General features: G+C 43.7%; 1 protein-coding gene across 1 annotated transcript; it reads right to left on the bottom strand.

Moving 5' to 3' along the window:
- Positions 1-472: 472 nt before the first annotated feature.
- On the bottom strand, positions 473-22,927 carry MCM3 (minichromosome maintenance complex component 3). Its single transcript, XM_082216353.1, has 17 exons — positions 22,764-22,927; positions 21,672-21,784; positions 20,233-20,441; positions 18,813-18,943; positions 17,821-18,059; positions 15,584-15,692; positions 14,702-14,855; positions 14,023-14,154; positions 12,973-13,181; positions 11,846-12,020; positions 11,103-11,229; positions 9,958-10,108; positions 8,073-8,213; positions 6,450-6,553; positions 2,792-2,883; positions 1,619-1,691; positions 473-806 (listed from the first exon to the last, which is right to left on the bottom strand). The coding sequence occupies exons 1-17, from the start codon at positions 22,839-22,841 to the stop codon at positions 608-610; spliced, it is 2,436 nt and encodes an 811-aa protein (XP_082072479.1). The 5' UTR covers positions 22,842-22,927; the 3' UTR covers positions 473-607.

Here is a 22,927-nt window from a genome sequence, read left to right as displayed (position 1 = left end):
CTTTCAACGTTATGTAACAGAAACATGACTCATCTATGATTTAATTTTGGAATATTTGTTCCCAAAGGCAAAGCTGGCAGCGTATATAATGGGGAAGAGGAGCTACGCATGAGTACAGATACACAGCGAGAGAAATTTAATATTTGTAGAGCTGTCTTTGGTTGCAAATATACTTTAATAGCTTCATTCACTACAACCACATTTGGGTTATTTATTAAAAGTCCGTGTCAAGTAATTACATTTGTGAAGAAAATTTGAGCTGCTAAATCGCAACAAATTGCAGGCATTGTAGGCTGTGATAGTTGAGGGGACAAAGGTGAAAAGCTTATAATTGCACCACTGTGCTATGTCAGCCTCTATACGTTTAACAACAGGAGATTTGCACAGATGTTTCTTTCCACCACTGGTTTCTTTAGGACATACCAGTGATTTTTAACTAAAAATTGCAATTAAGTACTTTTGAATGTAAATGTTTTATAACATGGGCATCCCAAGTTGCAGTCAGTTCTCTTAATCTAGATGGCTCAGGTGAGGAAAGCCAAACTTTTTAGATGGTCCTTATAGGAAGGTGCTGAAAAGGGGATTCTCCACACCAAGGAGCTGTTCATCAGATCAGGAAAATTATGTCATCTGACATCATGATCTGGTTGTCATCTTGCATCTGTTCCAAGGCCACTTTGACTTCCGCAGATGAAAAAGGGTTTGGGTTGTCTCGATTGATGGACTCCATTAGGCTCTTCAACCCCACAGACTGCGCATGAGCAGCTTTGAATACCTCCAGAAGGGCAGCCTTGAATGCTTTCAGTCTGTGCAGATAGAATAAAACAAACAAGGAGTCAAACAGTATGGTTTGGCTACACAGAACTCGGCTAGGCTCTCAAGCCATGAAGCAGCTAAGATGCTTTTAAAGAGCAGTGTTGGAGCTCTGAGTCTCCCACCGCTGTTTGCATATTATTCTCTGCCTCTGCCACAAGATGCCACTGTGTTTCTGCTGCAGGAAGCGACAGCAGTCTGCAGTCTCGATCCATCTTTAATAGAGAGAATACAGAACTGGGTGAAAGAGGGTGAACTGAATGATCCCTCAAGTGGGGCACTTTGGATCTTAAAAAAGCCAGCCATGAAGCCACTGAAGGAAATCCTTATGTTTATGCCTTATGAGGCTCGGCGGGGGGGGGGGGGGAGAGATGGGAAAATCCCTCACTGGATCAACATGAAACTTCACAGTGAACCAAAAGAGATGCAGCCAATTTGCATACCTTAGTCATAAATAACTAGCATCATTTGACAATCTTTCAGACATGACAATCTTGGGTCTTGTTATAAAATTACTTTGAACTACAGAAAACTACAATAAGACTGAAATCCCAACTGCCCTTATCTGGGAGTAAGTCTCATTCAATAGGACTTATTTCTGAGTAGACACAGTTGAGATTGCACTGTTAGCCTCTGAAAATAATACTGACAAATGAGTTTTCACATCAAGGATAAACTACCACATTTTCAAAATGACCAGCCAGAAGACTACTTGAAATTCTGCAAAGTCTCAAGGATCACACTAGTGCTTGAGCCTGCATCCCATTAAACTCTGACCTGTAATATTTATTTGCATACTACCCACCTGGATTCAGCCAACTTTGACTTAGTCTCACCAGTGCCCAAAGGTTCAGTAGTCTTGGGAGTGTGTGCCTCAACTAAATAATATCAAGGAGAGATGAGTTAGTCTTGAAGGTGTCAGAAAATAGGGGAATGCAATGTCAAGTATTTACCAACAAACTTTGATCTATCATAAACCAGCATAAACTTTAATGGATTCATCCTCTTTATCAGATGTGTCTAACGGGTAATTAATGAATAACAGATTTGTTGCTCTAATAGACTTGTTCAGTCTTTAAGCTATAAGACTTTGTTGTTTTTGTTGCAACAAACCAACACAGCTCTTTCTCTCTGGAAATTATCCTATTTATATAGCAAATATTTAACAGGCAACCCGTGTGGTCTAGTGCAAAGGCATCAAACCAAGACCTATGACTGATGCTATAATCCTACATCCACAAACCTAGTAACAAGTCTCACTGAACTCAGTGCAATTTATTCCTTAGCCATCTTCTGTAGGGTTGCCCTGTTACATACCTTTTTATTTCTTGAGTACTGTTACCACAGAAAAATAAAACACTTTTTTTGGTTAAAGAGCAGTGGATTTTAAGAGACCCAAGAGCAAAGTTAACTCAAAAGGTTTGCAAGTACTGGAGAAACAAATACAGTGGTACCTCGGGTTAAGAACTTAATTCGTTCTGGAGGTCTGTTCTTAACCTGAAACTGTTCTTAACCTGAAGCACCACTTTAGCTAATGGGGCCTCCTGCTGCCCCTACGCTGCCGCCGCACGATTTCTGTTCTCATCCTGAAGCAAAGTTCTTAACCCGAGGTACTATTTCTGGGTTAGCGGAGTCTGTAACCTGAAGCATATGTAACCCGAGGTACCACTGTACTGTGTATATGAACATTGTGCAAGTGGTAAATTCTGGAATGGCGAAAACAGAAAAGCAACAGTTTTTCATAGTCTGGGGAGTTCTCCAGGGAAGTCTGCGAGTTGACACTAAGCAGCTCCAAAGCTAGCACACTTTCAGCAAGCTTGCCAGAGGTGAAGTGACTTTTGCAGCCAGCTGCATGCTGAAATCCCTTGTGGGCAGATACTACTGTGCAAATGAATAAAAAATATAGCGCATGAATGCTTTTTTTGATCTGAATCCATTCATCTACTAGCCTGAGGAAGACCGGAGGGAAACTGCTCACCTTCTGGCATTTCCTCTTCAGTGTCGCTGAAGGAATAGGGATCATGAGTCTCCCCTTCCACTGGCTCATGATCACTAGAACGTGTCTTCCTCCTACAGAAGGACAAAAAGTTTATAGCAATATTCTCACCACCCACAAATGGATAGAAATACCTGGAGTGTGTAGATTTGTGGAGAAAGGGAAGGAGAGGAGATATTGAGCTAGAAACCTCATTTTATTTTTTTTAACCTGTAAAAACTTATTCTGTGAAACTCACTCTCCCTCCCTCCTATCTTCTACCTGGGTAGGGGACTGAAAAGGAGGGTAAGACTGGAAACCAGTGACAATGGGAGGCAGAAAGCTACGAACTGAATAAAGTACCTTCCAGACCCTTCTAGTTTTATTACCTACTTCGGGTTTGTCCTTCAGATGGGTTTGAAACTTGCAGCCCTTCAGATATTGCTCAATTACAACTCCCATCAGCTCTAGACAGCATGGTCAAAGGTCAAGGCTGAGGGAAGCGGTAACTCAACTACGTCTGGAAGCCCAAAGGTCCCCACACTCCTGCTTTAGAAGAAAGCAGTCCAAATTATTCTAGATTTTACATTAAAAGCCATATTCTATGCAGTAACCTAATTGTAGCCATTCAGGTGGATGTATAGGGGGGACAATAATATTGCTTTTTGTTTTAGATGTCATTATTTGGGGTTGGAGAAGGAATGTGCAACCCATTTGCTGTGCGTAGACTGCACTGGTTACCTATTGAAACGAGTTGTTTCGGACTACAAAATCTTTGCAAGTATCTTAGCAAAGAGGTTGAATAAGGTGTTACAAGAAGTTATACATAAAGATCAAGCGGGTTTCCTTCCTGGCAGACAGATGAAGGATAATATAAGGAATATAGTCAATCTGTTAGAATATCTGACAGCCAGGAATGAGAAACAAGTAGTGTTAATATTTGTGGATGCAGAAAAGGCCTTTGATAATATATCTTGGGACTTTATGTTAAAAAATTTAGAACACATGGAGGTGGGGAATGATTTTTTTAATGGAATAAAAGCGATATACACTGAACAAAGAGCTAAGCTGATTGTAAACAATATGACTATGGAAGAATTAAAAATATCAAAAGGTACGAGACAAGGATGTCCTCTTTCACCATTGTTATTCATAATGGTTCTGGAGATTTTCCTAAATTCAATAAGGAGAAATGAAGCAATGAAAGGTGTGTCAGTAGGCCGTAATGAATATAAAGTAAAAGCCTTTGCTGATGATTTGGTAATAACAGTGGAAGAACCGCCGGAAAGTTCAAAAGTTGTTTTGGAGGAAGTTGAACAATTTGGTCAAGTGGCAGGGTTTATATTGAATAAGAAAAAAACTAAAATGTTAGCAAAAAATATGGATCAAGGTATGATAGAAACAATGCAACAACAAACAGGGATAGAAGTGGTGAAAAAAGTTAAATACCTGGGAATCTGGTTAACCCCCAAGAGTATTGATTTGTTTCAGAATAATTATGTGCCAGTGTGGAAGGGAATAAGGAAAGATCTAGAAGTGTGGGGCCGAATGAAGGTTATCCTTTCGGGGGAGAATTTCAACGATTAAGATGAGTGTGCTGCCAAAGATGTTATTCTTATTTCAGACAATTCCAATAATTAAGGGAACAGCGATATTTAAAGAGTGGCAAAGAGCAATTTCAAGATATATCTGGCAGGGCAAGAAGCCAAGAATTATGTATAGGTTATTAACGGATGCGAAAGAAAGAGGCGGCTTCGCCCTGCCAGACTTGAAATTATATTATGAAGCTTTATGTCTCTGCTGGTTGAAAGAATGGATAAAGTTAAAAAATACTGAGTTATTGGACTTAGAAGGTTTTGATAACAGATTTGGCTGGCACGCATATCTATGGTGTGAGAAAAGAAAGATTAATAAAGGTTTCGAAAACCACATCTTTAGAAGATCTCTCATAGAAATATGGGAGAGATATAGAAGTTTATTAGAATCAAGAACTCCCCACTGGCTATCTCCGTTAGAAGTTATAAGTCTTAAGAAAGTCAATATGAGGGGGAACTGGATTACATATAAAGAAAATGGAAAATGAAATCCTATGAAGAAGTGAAAGAGTACGTGTATGATTGGTTGCATTATTATCAGGTTAACGAAATGTTTAAAAAGGACTTAAAAGAAAGAGGTTATGAGGTAAAAGAATCGAAATTTCAAATAGAAATAATAAACAATGAAAATAAAATTTTGTCCAAGATGTATAAAATCTTGCTAGAATGGTATACAAAAGATGAGAAAGTTAAATTGGTTATGATACACTGGGCCAGAGATTTGGGTTATAATATACAGTTTAATGATTGGATAAAACTGTGGAATGAAAATATAAAATTTACAGCATGTACTGCGTTAAAGGAAAATGTTATAAAATGATTTATAGATGGTACATCACACCTGTGAAACTGGCAAAAATGTATAAAACATGTAATAAGTGTTGGAAATGTAAAGAAAAAGAAGGAACATTTTATCAAATGTGGTGGGATTGTAAGAAGGTGAAGGGCTTCTGGGAAATGATATATAATGAGATGAAAAAGATGTTGAAATATACATTTGTTAAGAAACCAGAGGCTTTTCTTCTAGGAATAGTAGGAAATGAAATAAATAGAATGGACTGTAAACTTTTCCAATATGCAGTAACAGCAGCGAGAATATTATTGGCCCAAAAATGGAAACAGGAACAACTGCCGACGCCCGAAGAATGGAGAATGAAACTGATGGAGTATGCTGAACTGGACAAACTAACAGGAAAGATCAGATATATACGAGATCAAAAGTTCATTGAAGTCTGGGGAAAATTTTCAGACTATCTGAAATGTGTATGTGATGAGCAAATAATGGTAGTGGGATTTCAACAAGTTCTGTAAATGATAGAGGACTATTGTATTGATGAAAACTAAGTGTGTGAAGGTTTATAAAATGCAATATAAAATCCAGAAATGCGTATTTAAAAATCTGAATAATGGATGATTGTCAGAGAGGTTGAAGGAAGTCTAAAAGAGAAAATATGTGATAAATTTAGATTGGATACTATAAATGTATGTTGGGAATTTTTTAAAAAACTTTTTTAAAAAAAGAAACGAGTTGTTTCAAAGTTGCCCACCTGCCCATCACCTGACGTCATGTGATGCTTCCCTTTGAAGCCCCAACTTTCAGAACTTCCAAGCAAGCATCCTGGCAAGGGCTTTCCATAGGACCGGAAGTGCATCTTGCTTGCTTTAAGCTCCCAATTGTTGCTTTGAAGTGCCTCCCTCCCTTCCCCACACCTGTCATCATGTATGATGTCAGGTGGGGTACCTGAAAATGGCCTCACGCTTGCTCTGTGAGCCAGAGGTTCCCTACCCTGTACATTATTGTGTGCAGCCACACAGCTTGTGCATTATGCAAAACACACACAATGTGACCCAGATTATCTGGGCCAGCGAGCTGCATGTAACTGTCTGAAAGCAACCCACCAAGTGAGCAACCGGCTGAACAGATAGTTGCAATGAGATGGAAATGCAAGATGATCCATTAAATATGACAATTTTGTGGTTTTGCTATCTGTTGCCCAATGAAGACTTTTTCTTGAAGAACAAAAAAGCACATGTGGGTTCTCCTTACACCGCTTTTCTTTACTTACCTCTTTTTCCCTCTCGTTTCACTTTCTTGTGCAGCTTCATTCTCTGTGTCTGGGTCTGAACCATCTTCAGTCTGCTTCTTTCGCTTCTTTTCTTTTTCCAAAACCTTTGAAATGAGAGAAGCCCAAAGAATCTATAAGTAGGTCAGCTAATCAGCCATTTGCTCAGGAGCTGAGAAGTCTCAAAGGAAGAAGCCATATACACAGCCCAACGAGACAATGACAAAAATCCAACAACAACATACAAATCAATATGGCTAACCTGATCCAAAACACCCACCCACCCCACGAGAACAAAGATCACCACAGCCAATCACAAACAAACCAGCACACCCTAGGCCAACTCCAACCTCTCTCACCACCAAAGGAGCACAAGTGAATAGCAGAGAACCTGCACAAGCGACGCTGACACAAAACCCCACATATATTAAGTAAAATAGAAACATCGCCACCCGACCCCACCTCCCCTCCTTCCCCCCTCCACCTCTTTCCCCCTTTTCTTCCTAATGTCTCAACAAATGAAACTGATCTGTAAAAAATGTTACTTGGAGAAAAAAAGAGAGAGATTGCACATACTTTTGTAAACCAAGAAAATCTTTAATAAAAAATAACAATCAGAAGGTGCAAAAAAAAAGAAAAGGCAGAAGCCATCAGCAATGTGGCTCCTTAGAACAGGAGGGTGAATCTTAGGTGGTTTTAAGCCTTAATTAAGGTTCAGTCTCCAAATAAATGAGATACCCAACACTGTAGCTTGAGGAGACATATAACCTGCACAGAAGCATGTTGACTTCTGTGTTATGATTAATACTGCAAGGATTTAGAGACAATGTATAGAAGAATGCAACCATTCGTTTCACAACACACCTGATAAAAACTGACTCTGATTTTCCTGCTCGCTGGACCAAAATTATGTGGTGACTAGCTAATAACACTTTTTTATTCCATCAGGCTTATGCAGGCAATTAAGAATACCTATTTCCACAATAGTTATTTGATTTAAATTCGTTTTATATTATTTTTATTGTATGGATTTATGCATAGCTGTTGTGAACTACTTAATTAAAAAAATGAAATAGCAGTAAATAAATATTCTTATATAAATAAATGGTGGCTGTATGGACAAAGAGATTGATTTACTCAGTATAACTACAGCAGCGCTCCGTCTCGCTGTTCTAGCTTGGGGTTAGCTGCGCAAAGCTTCCGCAGGGCAGCAGGGTGAAGGCTGTCCCAGAAGCCAGATCCCTCTTGCTGTTCTGGCTTCTGGGGTTCAGAATTTTTTTCTTCTTGTTTCCTCCCCCCCAAACTAGGTGCGTTTTATCATCCGTTGCGTCCTATAGAGCGAAAAATATGGTAAGCAAATCTCTGCCACTAGATGAGAAAAGACCAGCATCCTCTTCTGCCGTTTGTGAATATGAAAGTAAAGTCCATCTAATTACTGATCACTGTAAGCCAGCTTGGGAACATTTACAGGGAAAAACACTTGAAATAATGGATGACATTAGTACCATTAAAAGATACAAGCCAAGCGCTACCAAATACCTGTCCCCAGGTTAGATGCATTGTTTGTTTGTTTGTTTGTTTTTTTGCCTGTTATGATAACAGGCAATCCAGCAATAGCTTGCACACCTTTTTGAAGTAGGCAAATTGCACCAGCTCTAAAGCAGCTTTGGCATCCTGCTTGTCCACTGTTTTGCTCATCCTGGCTTTAGCATGTGCAGTTGAGAGTCTGATCAGAGTTTCCAGCGTACGGGCCGTTATAGGGGAAGTCTGGAAAGTAAGATAGAACCATTGAGCTGCTGAATGATAAAAAGAATGAGACTCCCATTTCTGGAAATCACTTGTACAACAAATACATAGCAGCACATAAAGGGGAGAAGCCACAGGGCTCTTTTGCTATAGCCAAGCAAGGAGACTACCAAGGTTATGCAGCTGACAATTCAAGCTGCAGGACAAGTCTCTGATAAGCACTACATGCTCCTGTAATCTTCCACAACGTGAACTGCAAATGTCTCTCTCTCTCTCTCTCTCTCTCTCTCTCTCTCTCTCTCTCTGTCTCTCCTAGGCAGGAGACAACTACACGCAGCCTTTGAAAAAGGAAAAAAATATGAAAACCAAATACAGTCCTACCTCGGGTTACAGACGCTCCAGGTTGCATTTTTTCAGGTTACAGAACCGCCGAAACCCGGAAGTACCGGAATGGGTTACTTCTGGGTTTCGGCGGTCGCCTAAGCACAGAAGTGCTAAATCGCGCTTTGCACATGTGCAGAAGCGCCAAATTGCAACCCGTGCGTGTGCAGACACACCGCTGCAGGTTGTGAACATGCATCCCAAACAGATCACGTTTGCAACCTGATTGCAGTTGCATATTTTTTTTAAAGCGTGCTTTAAATTCAATGGGATTTTAATCTGAGGCTACAGGCTCCACTCCTAGATTTTGTATGTTATGGATGGGGGCCAGGGAACGTTATGGTGCTCAGGTAACTTCTATCTGCACAAAATCCTCTTATTAAGCAGTGCTGCAGCCCTATAGCATTGTTCCCCTGCTGCTGTTATTCAGAGAGGAAAGTGAGGATTTCCAGGCCGAGTTCGGCTGACTGAAAAGCAGCTAAGCTGCACATCGGAAAGCAAAACAGCTGCATAGTCAAGGCTACTTTGATTCAAATATACAGTACAGTGGTGCCTCGCAAGACGAAATTAATTCGTTCCACAAGTTTTTTCTTCTTGCGAGTTTTTCGTCTTGCAAAGCACGGTTTCCCATAGGAATGCATTGAAAATCAATCAATGCGTTCCTATGGAGACTGTCCGGGGACAGAGGGGAAGCGCCGCGCACCTTCCCCTCTGCCCCCGGACCTGTTTATAGCAAGGGGCGGCGGGGAGAAGATCTTCTCCCCGTTGCCTGCCCTGCAATCTCCGGGGACAGAGGGGAAGGCGCCCGCGCCTTCCCCTCTGTCCCCGGACCTGTTTTAAAGCAAGGGAAGGGGCAGCGGGAAGAATCGCTTCTCCCTGTTGCTGCCCCTTGGTTCAAAAGGGGTCCGGGGAGAGAGGGGAAGGCGTGCGCGCCTTCCCCTCTGTCCCCGGAGATTGCGGGGCTGGCAACGGGGAGAAGTGATCTTCTCCCCGCCGCCCCTTGCTTCAAAAGAGGGAAATGCGTCTTGCGAAGCGGCTAAAAAAACGAAAAACTCCTTCGTCTAGCGAGTTTTTCGTCTTCCGAGGCGTTCGTCTTGCGGGGTACCACTGTACAATTATTTGTTCCTCCTCCTAAGAGTTCAAAAAAAAACATTGCTTTTACCTCAGAGGTCCAGTGGTGTAAAGTAAGCTGAGGAACAACCACATGCCCATTGCCATCCAGAAACCTCTGCAGTTCAGCAGGTGTCTGAACTTGGGTTTCTTTGTGTCTTAACACAATGTTCTTGTGCTACTACATCACATGTAATATGTAATTTTCACAATTTCAGCTTTGCTCTCCTCCCTCCCCTTTTTCCCAGTAAAAGGGACCCAGCCCCCTACTCACTCTAGCCACATCAGAGCTGATCTGGTCCTGACTGCGAAGAGAAGAATATTCCTGAGCGATGAAGGCTGCTGCTTCCTCGGTCAAGACTGGCTTGATCATCTTGGCGAAATGAATGTATTTCCTCATGAACTCCACACTAACGATCTTCTCTCTGTTTGGCAAACACAAAGTGATCAAGTTCTGTAAGCAATTCAAAGTAGGTTCCTCCCTTCAATGGGTCGAATACACAACCCTAACTGTAAAAAGATGAGAATTAAAGCCAGTGAACCCATTTGCCATTTCCCTTTTATGAACCCTGCAGCCTCACATCCCTAAACTAATGTTTGTATTAAGAACTGTGGTGGAAGCACCTTGCAGGAGGGAAGTCTCAGAAAAATGTGTGTGGGGGGGGTGCCTCTCTGGAGGACTCTCCTTACCTCCAACTCCCAGAACTGCCCTGCGCAGAGAAGGAAAGTAGCAGGGGGGTCCCCAACACAAAAAAAGATGGAGGAATCTTCTCTATGGGGAAGAGTAACAGTGCTTAAAGGCTTTCAAGTTTAGTGGGGCGGAACTACTAAGGAGGATAATATGAACAAAAGCTTATAAACTCATAAATGCTGGAGCCAAAAGTTCTCCTCTCTTGCCACAATACCTGTCACCCAATGACTTTGAATCGGCAATAGATCCACCACAGACAGAGGTACTTCACAATATGCGTAAGGAAGTCAATGAATTCACAAGGTGCAGGGCTAGTTGGGGGTTGGATAGCTTCAAAAGGGGGAGTCATGGAAGATGCATCCTATGTAATAGGATGCAATGAGAGGCTGGCGAACAACAAGAATAGGGCAATGCCTTCCATCTCCTGCCTGTGAACTTTCAGATACACGGCTCACCATTGGAAAATAAAAGCCGGACCTTTGGTTTGAGCCAGATGGGGTGCTCTTGTACTATCTAACCAAAACTTCCTGTTCGTTCCCGAGAAAGCAAAAATATTCCGAGTGTGTGTATGATATAGGGCCCCTGAATATAGGCTACTGGTTTGCATTTCTATAGTTTGGAGGCTGCGCTTTAAGCCACCTGTGTTTTAAGCTACAGTAAGTGGGGCAGGAGAAGAGATTACAGCAATCAATCTATCTGCAAGGAGGAAGACTGTGGGAGGCACTCACTTCCTCCTCTTAGGCCCATGCAGTAGATCGTCGTGTTTTTCATACACCTGCAGCTCATGGTCCTCCTCCTCAGCAAAGGCAGGATCATCGGTGGCCAACAGCTCAACGGTGCTACCCAAAGGCATGGCTGGAAAAAGAAGGGAAGGGTTGCCTGGAGACATATCTAGGTCACATTCAATTACTATAGCAACAGACACAAAAACCAGCACCTTCTCACTGTACTGTTTCCTGAAAAGCTCCATTTAAAAGAAAAAAATCTGAGCAGCAGGGATGAGAAGAGCCAAGCTGCCAAAGCTCCCTCTAACAATGAAAGCGGGCATGGTGAAATAAACCTGTATTATTGGTCCATTTTTGACTCTGACCCTACCCACAAGGGGCATGTTGCCCAGGAGGAAATGTGGCCCTTGGGCTGAAATGGTTCCCTGATCCCCGTGATAGGAGAAAAGTCTTCTGTTTTTTCTCCCCTACACATCTGCATGCAAAAGTTCTATTTCCCCCTCAACTTCCAATCTGGCTTCCTATTAGTTGGGGTGGAATTCCTTATCTAATGTTAGGAGCATCCCTGCGTTCCACAGGCAACTTAGCATGATCGTTCCACCTCCCACAACAGCAAGTGAAGACCTGAAAATATGCCATGGCACAACAGGAGTGTTGCTTGCAAAAGAAAGAAGCCTTGGGTAACTCCGATTAATTCTCATGTCACATAGGATTTCCCACAAAGCTTTTCAGGAAGAGAGACTCACCATCTCCATCCTGTTCCCCAGCCGCTCTGTAACGATGCATCCGCAAAACATGGTCCGAAATCTCCCGATCTAGCTCTGGATCCATTTGATCCAAGACAATGAAGAGCAAATCAAATCGAGACAGTAGAGAGTCCTGCAAGCCAATGTTCTCCATGGGGGTTTTGTATTGGTCATACTGTAAAAAGTTATAAGAAAAAACAGCACGTTCATACTGCAACTGTTAAGGGTATCTTATTCCTAAAGAGGGAAATAAGGCTTACTGGACGGGGAGAGCGATAAAGAGAAACCCGGCATTTTCTGAAATAAAAAAAATAAGCAGCACAAATATTGGTACTCATGCATACCATGGTACTGTTTTTGAGTACAGAAAATGCAGGTGAATGACAGCCAAAGCTTGCCATTCACATTCCCCTCATTCTCTATTACATCAAAGAAAGACAAACAAACACAAACCATTGTGGTGACTCTGGCCTGCTTGGCAAGGCTATTGCCATTTTTACAGCCAATTTTGGGAGCAGCAACAATCACGTCTATTAATATGCATATATACCTTGTTTCCTTTGCCTACGTATTACAGCACTTGGTTTTAATTGTTTAATATTAAATTATCCACCCTGAAATCTTATGTAAGGCAGGCTATAAATGGATTAAGTAAAATGTGTTTAGTACAATTCACAGCATGTACCTGGGTCATTACATCGTGAATCTCCTGTTTCTGTCAGCAAACACCACTCATTGCATGGAAGACCACAATATCAACTCACGTGGCAAGTTCATCTGGATCACATGTTTCAAAGAACTCTTTATTAACTTGGGGGAAAGAGGGCAGTAAGCACCCTACCCCCTTGCCAGTCACTGAACAAAGTGCAAAATGCAGATTGATGCCAACTGGAGAATTCCGCCTGAAACTATGCCAGGGGTTCACCATCAGCAGTGTGTGAGAATGTGATAATAAACAGCTGAAGGCTATCCCCATATTTAGGATGACACAACCTCTTTAGCTGCAGCCCAACAGACTAACAAAACCAGTATCAAAATTTAAAGCAATAAAAAGGAAACCGGAACGGTCTGCAAAGTCAACAACTTTGCCATTAGGTGTGCCTGAAGAAGCATTCGTAAGTACTCACCTTTCCATACACTGGGTTGGCAGCTGCTAGGACGCTGCAGCGAGCATTGAGCTGGGCCTGAATACCTGCCTTGGCAATGGTAACGCGACCTTGCTCCATCACCTCATGGATAGCTGTGCGGTCAATGTCAGACATCTTATCAAATTCATCAATGCACACCACACCCCGGTCAGCCAAGACCATGGCACCTGCTTCCAGACAACGCTCTCCTGAAGACAGTAAATTAAGAATACACATGAGTTTGGACACAGCTCCCTTCACACCTTTCCAACTAGGTGGACTGGAATACTGATATCCAAGCACTCAAGTGTTATACTACTTCCCCATCTCCATGAATACAGTGTCCCAGCATTGTCCCTTAACATTCAGTAAGCACTATGGAAGATCAAAGACAGTCTAGCCCATTGCTATGGGCCTCCAGTTGCCCTGGATCAGAAAATCAAAGCACACATGTTGATTACACCCATCCACTGACCACAACTTGAGCATTCATCTCCAAGTTAGCAAAAGCGATATGCTAAGCAGTACATATTAGCCAAAGGCTGCTGTTCCACCTGAAAGGCAGACTATTTAGCAGAATTAGCTCCTAGAGTACTGTTTCCATCTATGAAGCTGCCAATAATCTGTGCAGATCCTGCACATAAATGCTTACTTCTGCAATTCAACTAGCAGCAACATTGTACTTTCCCAATGCCTCACTTCTGCTCAGTGCAAATGGGTTACAAATGAGGATATCGAACATGTTTTTGTCCACAGATATGCACAGGTGTTAAGAAAGAATTAAAACATACACCCATTTTTCCAGCAAGGAACACGAAGAGACCCAAACCAGTTATAACCAGCAGGCTGGTGGCAGAGCAAGAGATATAACCCAATTTGTAACAGCCATAAGGCAACTTTGCTCTCCACAGAGCTGTGCCTCATTGATGTCTCCAGTTCCGGCTCCAACTGCCACACAAGAACACACTATCTTGACTTCAGAGAGCCAGTCATCAGCCTGTGTTTCCCACTGCAGTGACTGCTAACCTCGCGCGTTAGCCTGCTCCTTACCAGTTTCCGGGTCTGTAGTGACAGCAGCAGTCAGACCGACTCCAGAGGAACCCCTGCCTGTGGTGGGGATGGCCCGTGGAGCTGTGCACAGTACGTAACGCAGCAACTGAGACTTTGCAACAGAAGGATCACCTGAAAGAGAAGAGACAGTGGGCTCGTTATAATGTTAACACAGCCTCAGTACAGAACTTCTAGCCTTCCATTTTGGCCCATGAGACTATCATGGCCAAACCATGCTCACCTGTCTTACACTTGATGTCATCTATGGCATCAGGTCTGGGGCAGACAAAGCTGAACTTGGGCCAAAAGGGGTTTTGCAGGCATTGCTGATTGGCTGATGATCAGCACCCGCAAAGCCCTATACAAAGTGCTGTGCTTGGAACTTCACAAGTGCTGGCCATCAGCTGACCAGTGCCACTTGGACTGTGCCTTTGCCCATGGGGTTTGATTTCAAATTGCAGAAGCCCAGACACGTCACACAAGGTCACAGAGGCATTAGGTGATTGACAGATGGGTGGCCCTGGCCCCAACTACTACAGGACAACTAAGTAGCAAAGCAATACAACAAAACAGAATTTAAACATCTTCAAAACAACTAAAAACATCTAAACTATGGCTAGCAAGATATGAACATTTCCATGATATATATTTTTTAAAAGAAAAGTGCCCACAGTCATACCAATTAGCAGGATGTTAATATCCCCTCGGAGGCGACTTTTGTTCTCCAGCACCTTCTCCACTCCCCCTAGCAGCATGCAGAGAATTGCCTTCTTGATGTACTCGTGCCCATGGATACTGGGAGCCAGAGACCTTGAAAGCTGGTCAAACACATCCTAGTTTCAGGAAACAAGTAGCAGAAAAATGTATTAGGAGGTGCCCATAGACAATTAACCATGGTTTCAAATGGCAACAGAAATCAAAACTACTTTCAAAGCACATCAGGAAAAGGAGGGTTCCGCCACAATTGTATGGAGGGTCAGAACTGGTTTAAGGTAACACCCATACTGGAACTAATATTTTTCAGTATCAGTTGAAAAAATGTAATACAGTACAGTGATCATGATATATTATGGAATACGTCAGTGCAAGATGACGCTATAGAAACACACTAAGATGTATTTGCTTATTAGCGGTATTTGAAGGCCAGTATATGCCGAAGTTTCTCAATATCTCACAACAACAAAACCCCACAATTTAAAACTGAATAAACCATAAAATGAGCAGAGTAAAAATGGCTTTAAGCCTAATAGATTTTTAAAAATTCAAAGCAGACATGCCTAATCTTAATTTTAGTTTTGATTTTACTATAAACAGGCTCCTTATAATTAAGATCTAAAGCCCTTCACACTACTCTCTGCAACCACAGTTTTTATCACAAAGTTTACAAGGTCCACTTAACACATTCCACTTTTAGGCACATGGTTTAAACATTGTACGCCTCAGAACTGACTACAAGAAACACATGGATTGGTTGCAACTCTGCTGAGTCAACATTAAAAGCAAACCTGAATCTTCCCAAGCAAAATATGTGAAATTGCCCTAACATCATAGCCCAATTTACCTTTGAGTGGCTTTTGCTGAATTTTTTTATCTTGGAAATATCAGCTGATGAATATTCAGGCCGAACCTCCTTATTCATCTGCTTCACTTGGCAAGCAATCAGAATAGTCCTAGAGAAGGTGAGAAAACACAGACCCTTTGTTACAGGTCTAGACAGACCAGCTGCAGATTAGCAGAAGATTGGTAAAAAAAAAATTTGACAAATCTTAGTCAATAAGTGTTTGGCCCATTTCCAATGAGACTTTAGAGAAGGTACAATGCTCAGGGAACCTTTTTTAAAGCCATACTCCACTTCACTACATTAATATCTGCAGAGCTATAATGTTTTAAATTTTCAAAAGACTTATATTCACTAAAATGTATCTCCAGTTGTTTTTTTTTAAACACACACAGAGATAAAACACCATCTGAAGAGTCTTTGTCTGCTTTCTTCTTATACAGTGGTACCTCGCAAGACGAACGCCTCGCAAGACGGAAAACCCGCTAGACGAAAGGGTTTTCTATTTTGGAGGCGCTTCGCAAGACGAATTTCCCTATGGGCTTGCTTCGCAAGACGACAGCCCATAGGGAAATATCTGGGACAGCGGGGAAGCGCAGCGCGTCTTCCCCACTGTCCTCGGACCTCCTCTGAAGCCGGGCGGTGGGGCGGGAACGCCTCCTCCCGCCACCGCCGGGCTTCGGAACGCTGCTCCGAAGCCGGGCGGCGGGGCGGGAACACCTTCTGAAGGCGGGCGGGGGGGCGAAAGTCTTTGTCCCCCCTGCCTGCCTTCCCAGGGGCTTTTAAATCGTCCCGGACAGCGGAGAAGTCCTCCGCTGTCCCGGGGCGATTTTAAAATGCCGCCCGCCAGCATTTTAAGATCGCCCGGACAGCGGAGAAGTCCTCCGCTGTCCCGGGGTTTTTTAAAATGCTGGGGGTGGGAAGAAAAGCCCTTGTCCCCCCCCCCCAGCCTTCAGAAGAGGTCCGGGGACAGACTGTCCCCGGACCTGGTCTGAAGGCGGTTTCCCTAGGAACGCATTAATTGATTTTCAATGCATTCCTATGGGAAACCGTGCATCGCAAGACGAAAAAACCGCAAGACGAAGAGACTTGCGGAACAAATTAATTTCGTCTTGCGAGGCACCACTGTACTATATGAATGGTCTCCAAGATGATGGGCTGGTTCACATGCAGCTAGAAGCCATGGTTTAGCACTATGTACACAAGCCACAATGAACCCGAACTAATTACACACTACCTCCCTGCCACGGCTGCTTCCCAATACTGGCCTCCTATTGAAGGCAAGCCTGAAGTGGGGGAAGCCTGTGCACACAGATGGGGAACAATGTCACCTGTCCTGCAGCCCCTTCTCCTTAATTTAGTGTGAGGACAGGCAAGTTGTACTTGATGAGCAGAAAGGGAAAGGCCTTCACAAGCACTTCTAGTGAACCCAAATTGTCTAGGAAAAGTAATAATTGACTACTAAGCCAAAGAACAATTTGTGGACCTCTGAATATGATACTAAGTCTTCTGGGTGCTGCTACTCTCCTGCATTTAAGAATGGCATGTTCAATGGGAGGATAGAGGGATTATCAGATTTTGCATTCACAATTTACATATTGGCATGTGTAAATTCTTATGTATGCACCACCTGCAATTTTAGGAGAAAAGTGTGATGGAGGAGAAACAAAGGAAACCATTTTGTGAGGGGCTTCAGTCAAATTCTTATGATGGGAGAGAGACAGAGAAACAGAAACAAAAAAACAAAACAAAAACACCTCATACTGAGAGAGGCCAACAGAGATCACACAGACCAGAAACAGCAAGTCAATGCTTAAAAGGATCATAAGAACATGTGTGAAGGACAGAATCACACAATTTATCAAGAGAACTAAGATCTACATGATGCCCTTTAGAAGTCAGGCTATCTGGAATTTTTTCAGCACATATATTTGGCAATGTCCTTTGTGAAATAAACTGACATTAATCCTCCTATAGAATTGGGGGGGGCAGGTCTTGGCATAGCAATACCTTCCCTAGGACAAGGCAGAATCTTTGTAAACTGCCAGAAGATTTAACAGACAAAAGGAATGAAGTTTAAAATGTTGTAATATCATTACCATAACTAGGCAGATAATGTTTTCAGATTCTGTGACAAGTAGGCAGCAGTAAGGGCAAGAATCCATTGCAAGAAGCCTTGCTGAGTAGTTTGATTTTATGACAGCACGCCAACAAATAAGCTTGCCTGCTGAGCGTTTTACCTAAATGTCCCTGAAGTGTAGCCACCTTTCTTTCCTGGCAGACAACGGAACGTCCCAATGACCTGCACTCTGTCCCCTGGTTTCACCTTGTCTACCAAGTCATCGTCTAAAATGATGTCCACAGAGCGAGGGAGCTGCCCAGCTGGTGCTTTCTCTGGCATCTCTTGGATTGTGATTGTCTGGTGGTCCTTGTAGGTAGACAGGCCAAACTCTGTCTCAAGCGGGTTGTTCTCTTCATCCTAGATAACCAGCGTAAGATAAAAATATAACATGCTTTTTAGTGTAGCCTGTTATGTCCACACTGGGTGGCGCACCCAGGCATGGTCCAAGTGCCACTTTGGGAAATGCTGTTGTTAAGTAATTTAGCAAGGTACGTCATGAGAGATTATTTTAACTGTAAGCTTGGAGGATCATAAAATAATTGGTTTTTTATGGGCAAATAAATTGAAGAGATTCTGGTAGACTCACTACTTCAACACATCAACACTTTCTGCTATAATTATTTGTTAAATTTGTATACTGCCCTATACCTGCAGGTCTCAGGGCAGTTCACAATGTATCAAGACACAGCTGGTTTTTCAGCCAAAACAAAATTGTCACAGTTAAGGAAGGTTACAAGCTGGCCAGTATATCCTGTAGATCACTATGTAGAAGCAGTTGCAGAAGCATGTGTTGCTCCAGCAGCTGTTTTGGAGGAGGGGTTACACATAGAGATATTGAACAGCACAAACCCTTTCAGACAACAATTTTTTTTTGGGGGGGGTGCATCATTTAGAACCAATTTTCAGGGAGCACAAAGGGCAGCAGGACAAATAGCCTCCCTCAATTCTCTCTCCCTTTAGCAGAAAAAGAATACATGAAAGAAGTGCTCTTAAAGAGGTAGGAAACTGAGGAGAAAATAGAATTGAGATAATTTGGATAAAGGATCCACTGAAGAATGCCCATCCTGTTGATGGGAACACCCTTGAGGACACGAAACCCACTTGGCTCACCTTGGTAGGGTAAACAGCAGCTGATGGAAAAGGTTCCAGGGATGTCATATCTGTGTACCGGCGCTCAATTGTCTTCTTGGTAGCAGGGCAATAGTGCACACTGCGCACAATCTTTGGGCGGACCAAAGAACCTGTGTTGGAGTGGGAACAGCCTTTAATTTTGTTTTAGGTCACAATACTCTGCAAAAAGAGATGTTGCATTAACAGCATTCACCCCAGACATTCGCAAGTGAAATTCCAAATTTCCATTTCAGAGCCTAACATGAAAAGCCTGATTCTGTCCAGGGCTACAGCCTAAATACCTGTTTAAATATGCTGTAACTGACCCCAAAGGAAATCTATTTCCCACAGGTGCTTCCTTACTCCCCAGGAATAGCCATGACCAACATCAGAGCTCATGAATGTTCTTTTTCAGAACATGCTTCAACATTCCCAATTCCTTGTCAGATTCCTACACTCTCTCTCTTCCAGCTAATGCAAAGACAGGAAGAAATCCCAAAGCTAGATTGACAGTCTCCAAGCTGGCTGGGGGAAGATTTTGCTGCTCCTGGCCCACTCCCCGTACCACTGCTTCCACACAAATGTCCTCTCCCACAGTAGCATCAAGAGACAAGCCCCACCCCAGCCACCCATCTTCCTTTGTGAGCGGCCCCACCCCAGTCAAAAAGGCATTTGCCAAGGTAACATTTACTTCCACCCAAATACATAAGACCTATACAGGTATTACAAGGCACATAAAAACACACAGGGAGAAACAAGGGGTGTGTGATCGCTGCGCCCCTGCCCTCTTCAGTCTGGCACTATCAGCCTTGATTTGCAGACTTGCAGAGGGCAACTGTGTGAAACAGGCACCCTCCGGAGTCCTGCATGCAAGGAGGCCCCTTGTGCATTGTGGAACCCGTGGAACTCATGGAAAGAAGAAGCTCCCTGCTTCACACAGTTGTCCTCTGCAAATTAAGGCCTGTGGGCAGCATTCTCATTGCCACTGCCCCTCCATATTTTCTCTATACCTCGTGGCAACACCCAAATAGGGCCACTACAGTGGTACCTCGAGTTACATACGCTTCAGGTTACATACGCTTCAGGTTACAGACTCTGCTAACCCAGAAATATTACCTTGGGTTAAGAACTTTGCTTCAGGATGAGAACAGAAATCGTCCCCCAGCCGCACGGCAGCAGTGGGAGGCCCCATTAGCTACCTCCGGAACGGATTAAGTACTTAACCCGAGGTACCAGTGTATATCCATTATGCCACACTTAGCTTTGCCCTGCAGAGTCATTTACTTAGATCACTGATCGTACATGTTTTCGCAGAGAAATCATGAGAGGGCCTTAAGTGCTTGAGAAGACTGCCATTGGTCCCACTACATTCCCATCCATGCAGCGTTAAAAGCTGTCCTCACTTTGTTTTTTAACTCACATTTCGTTACAATACCCTCCACACAGACGATGCAGCTGAGAAAGTGGGATGTCAGCGTCCGTGGTGTCACATGTTTAGATCCAAAGCTTCCCTCAAGCCCAATGTAAAAATCTTCATACTGCTTGGAATAGGTGGCGTCAACAGAAGCAACAAAGTCCTTCAGGGCACGCTGGAAAGCCACCATCTCCTCAAAGGCACTGTTCAGCAAACTGGAGCAAAGATGAACAAGACTCTGGTGTCAGAATCCCTAATGCCATGTCAGCCCCTACCAATATGTCAGTTGCTGGCAGTTTTTTCCAGGAGAAGGGAGACAGAAGATCCCTGGTCTTCTAAGGGATGCTTATTGGCCTTCCTCCCCTTTCCCATCTCTGTGGCCAAACAGTTCTTTCTTCCTATATGGAAACTACATCAGCTTCTGCCATTTTACTCTACGTATGCTAAATCTTCATAACACTTAGGCAGGAAGAACCCGCTGCATAAATATAAGGTGGGAGACACCTGGATTTCATGTATGCACTGCAAGGGGTTGGGCATTGCAGGGCGAGAAGCCTCAGGGGTCCTTCCAACTCCACAATTCTATGATTCTATAATGGACTGGCCCAGCTAAGAAATGCAACACCGGGAAGCTTTCCAATGACAAGAGCCAGAGAAATCAGCCACCATGGCTCCTGAAAAGCACTTAAGACAGCCTTCTCTTCCATTGTGGTGTAGTGGTTAAGAGTGGTAGTCTTGTAATCTGGGGAACTGGGTTCGCGTCTCCGCTCCTCCACATGCAGCTGCTGGGTGACCTTGGGCTAGTCACACTTCTCTGAAGTCTCTCAGCCCCACTCACCTCACAGAGTGTTTGTTGTGGGGGAGGAAGGGAAAGGAGAAAGTTAGCCACTTTGAGACTCCTTCGGGAAGTGATAAAGCGGGATATCAAATCCAAACTCTTCTTCTTCTTCTTCATCTGTTTTGAGGTTATTGTTTACATTGTGTTACCACTCAATGGGCTGTTTTAAATTTTCAAACCCTGCTCCAGATTTAATTCCACATATACAAGTTTCTTACTGTGGCAATTTTAAACCATTTTGTATCAGTCACATTGACAGTAGCATCTTATTCTTTAAAAAGTAGCTGTCATATGTAGTTCTTTGATTCCATCCCAGTATGATGCATATTTAGGCTTTTGTGTCTTAAATGCTGCATTATATACAGCAGATCTATTTGTTTTTTATTTATTTTTAAAAAGTTGAACAGGAGGCAGTGATATGTCCCTGAGCTTACAAGTACTGTAGCTAACCAAAAGAAACGGGAGGGGGAAGGGTAAGAGTTGGAAGGGAGCCCTAGAATCATCTAGTCCAACCCCTCTGCAATACAGGAATCTCAATGAAAGCATAAACATACACACACTAAATCTATCTATCTATCCACGGTGACCCAGTGCAAGTCTAACTTACCGACTGGCTCTTTTCTCATTTTTTCTTCGGAGGTCATTGATATTCACAATCAGGCGGTACTGGTTGTCGCTAATCATGTCCCGGACTTTACTCTGGTAAATCCCTTGGTCCTCCTGCAACAAAGATCAGATCGCAACCTTTGCTGGAGCCCAAGACCCAAAGCATTGCAAGGGACTCCAGCATCATGCAGGGTGACATCCCCTAAATAGAAACAATCACAACTATACACCTGTACACACACACACACACACACACACACACACATTTACAGTCATACCTCGGGTGGAAGTTGCTTCAGGTTGAGCGCTTTCGGGTTGCTCTCTGCAGCGACCCGGAAGTAACGGAACGCATTACTTCTGGGTTTCACTGCTCACACATGCACAGACGGTCAAAATGATGTCATGTGCATGCACGGAAGCGGTGAATTGCAACGCACAGACGTAGGCTGCGTTCGCTTCAGGATGTGAACAGGGCTCCAGAACGGATCCCATTTGTATCCAGATGTACCACTGTGTGTGTGTGTGTGTGCAAAGTGGTACCTCGGGTTAAGTACTTAATTCGTTCCGGAGGTCTGTTCTTAACATGAAACTGTTCTTAACCTGAGGTATCACTTTAGCTAATGGGGCCTCCTGCTGCTGCCGTGCCGCCGGAGCACGATTTCTGTTCTCATCCTGAAGCAAAGTTCTTAACCTGAAGCACTATTTCTGGGTTAGCGGAGTCTGTAACCTGAAGCGTATGTAAGCTGAGGTACCACTGTATATACACACACATATACAAACGTATGCATATACACACACACATATATATATATATGTATATCCACGTAGCATAACCATCAGGATGAGCGTGAGCTCTATTCCCTGGAGGCTTAGGCCCTCCTTCCCCCAGGGGACCCCCACCCACCTAGGCCTGCCTCTCCCCCAGGGGACCCTCCCCCGGCCTTCCGCCGAAGCCCCTTCGCTGCTTCGCTCGGCCCGAGGAGGACGCAAGAGGTTTCCACAGGCACCGAGGCTCAAGGCCTAACGAGTCACGAAGTTGCACTCTGCACATGCTCGGCCGCCGCCCGGCCCACACCCCCCCCCCCGCGCGCACCTCGTCGTCCAGGAAGTCCAGGTAGTCCCTCTGGGCCTCCCTCAGCTCCGCGTCGTCCAGCACCGCCGCCGCCGCCATCCTTCCTCCCGGCTCCGTCCTCTTCCCCCTCCGGCTCCCTCACGGTTTTGGCGCCAAACGCGCGCCGCCTTTTCCCGCCAAACCGA

The sequence above is a fragment of the Podarcis vaucheri genome, assembly GCF_965113315.1.
Source record: "Podarcis vaucheri genome assembly, chromosome: 3".
Taxonomy (NCBI): domain Eukaryota; kingdom Metazoa; phylum Chordata; class Lepidosauria; order Squamata; family Lacertidae; genus Podarcis; species Podarcis vaucheri.
This window is presented reverse-complemented; position numbering and strand designations above follow the sequence as displayed.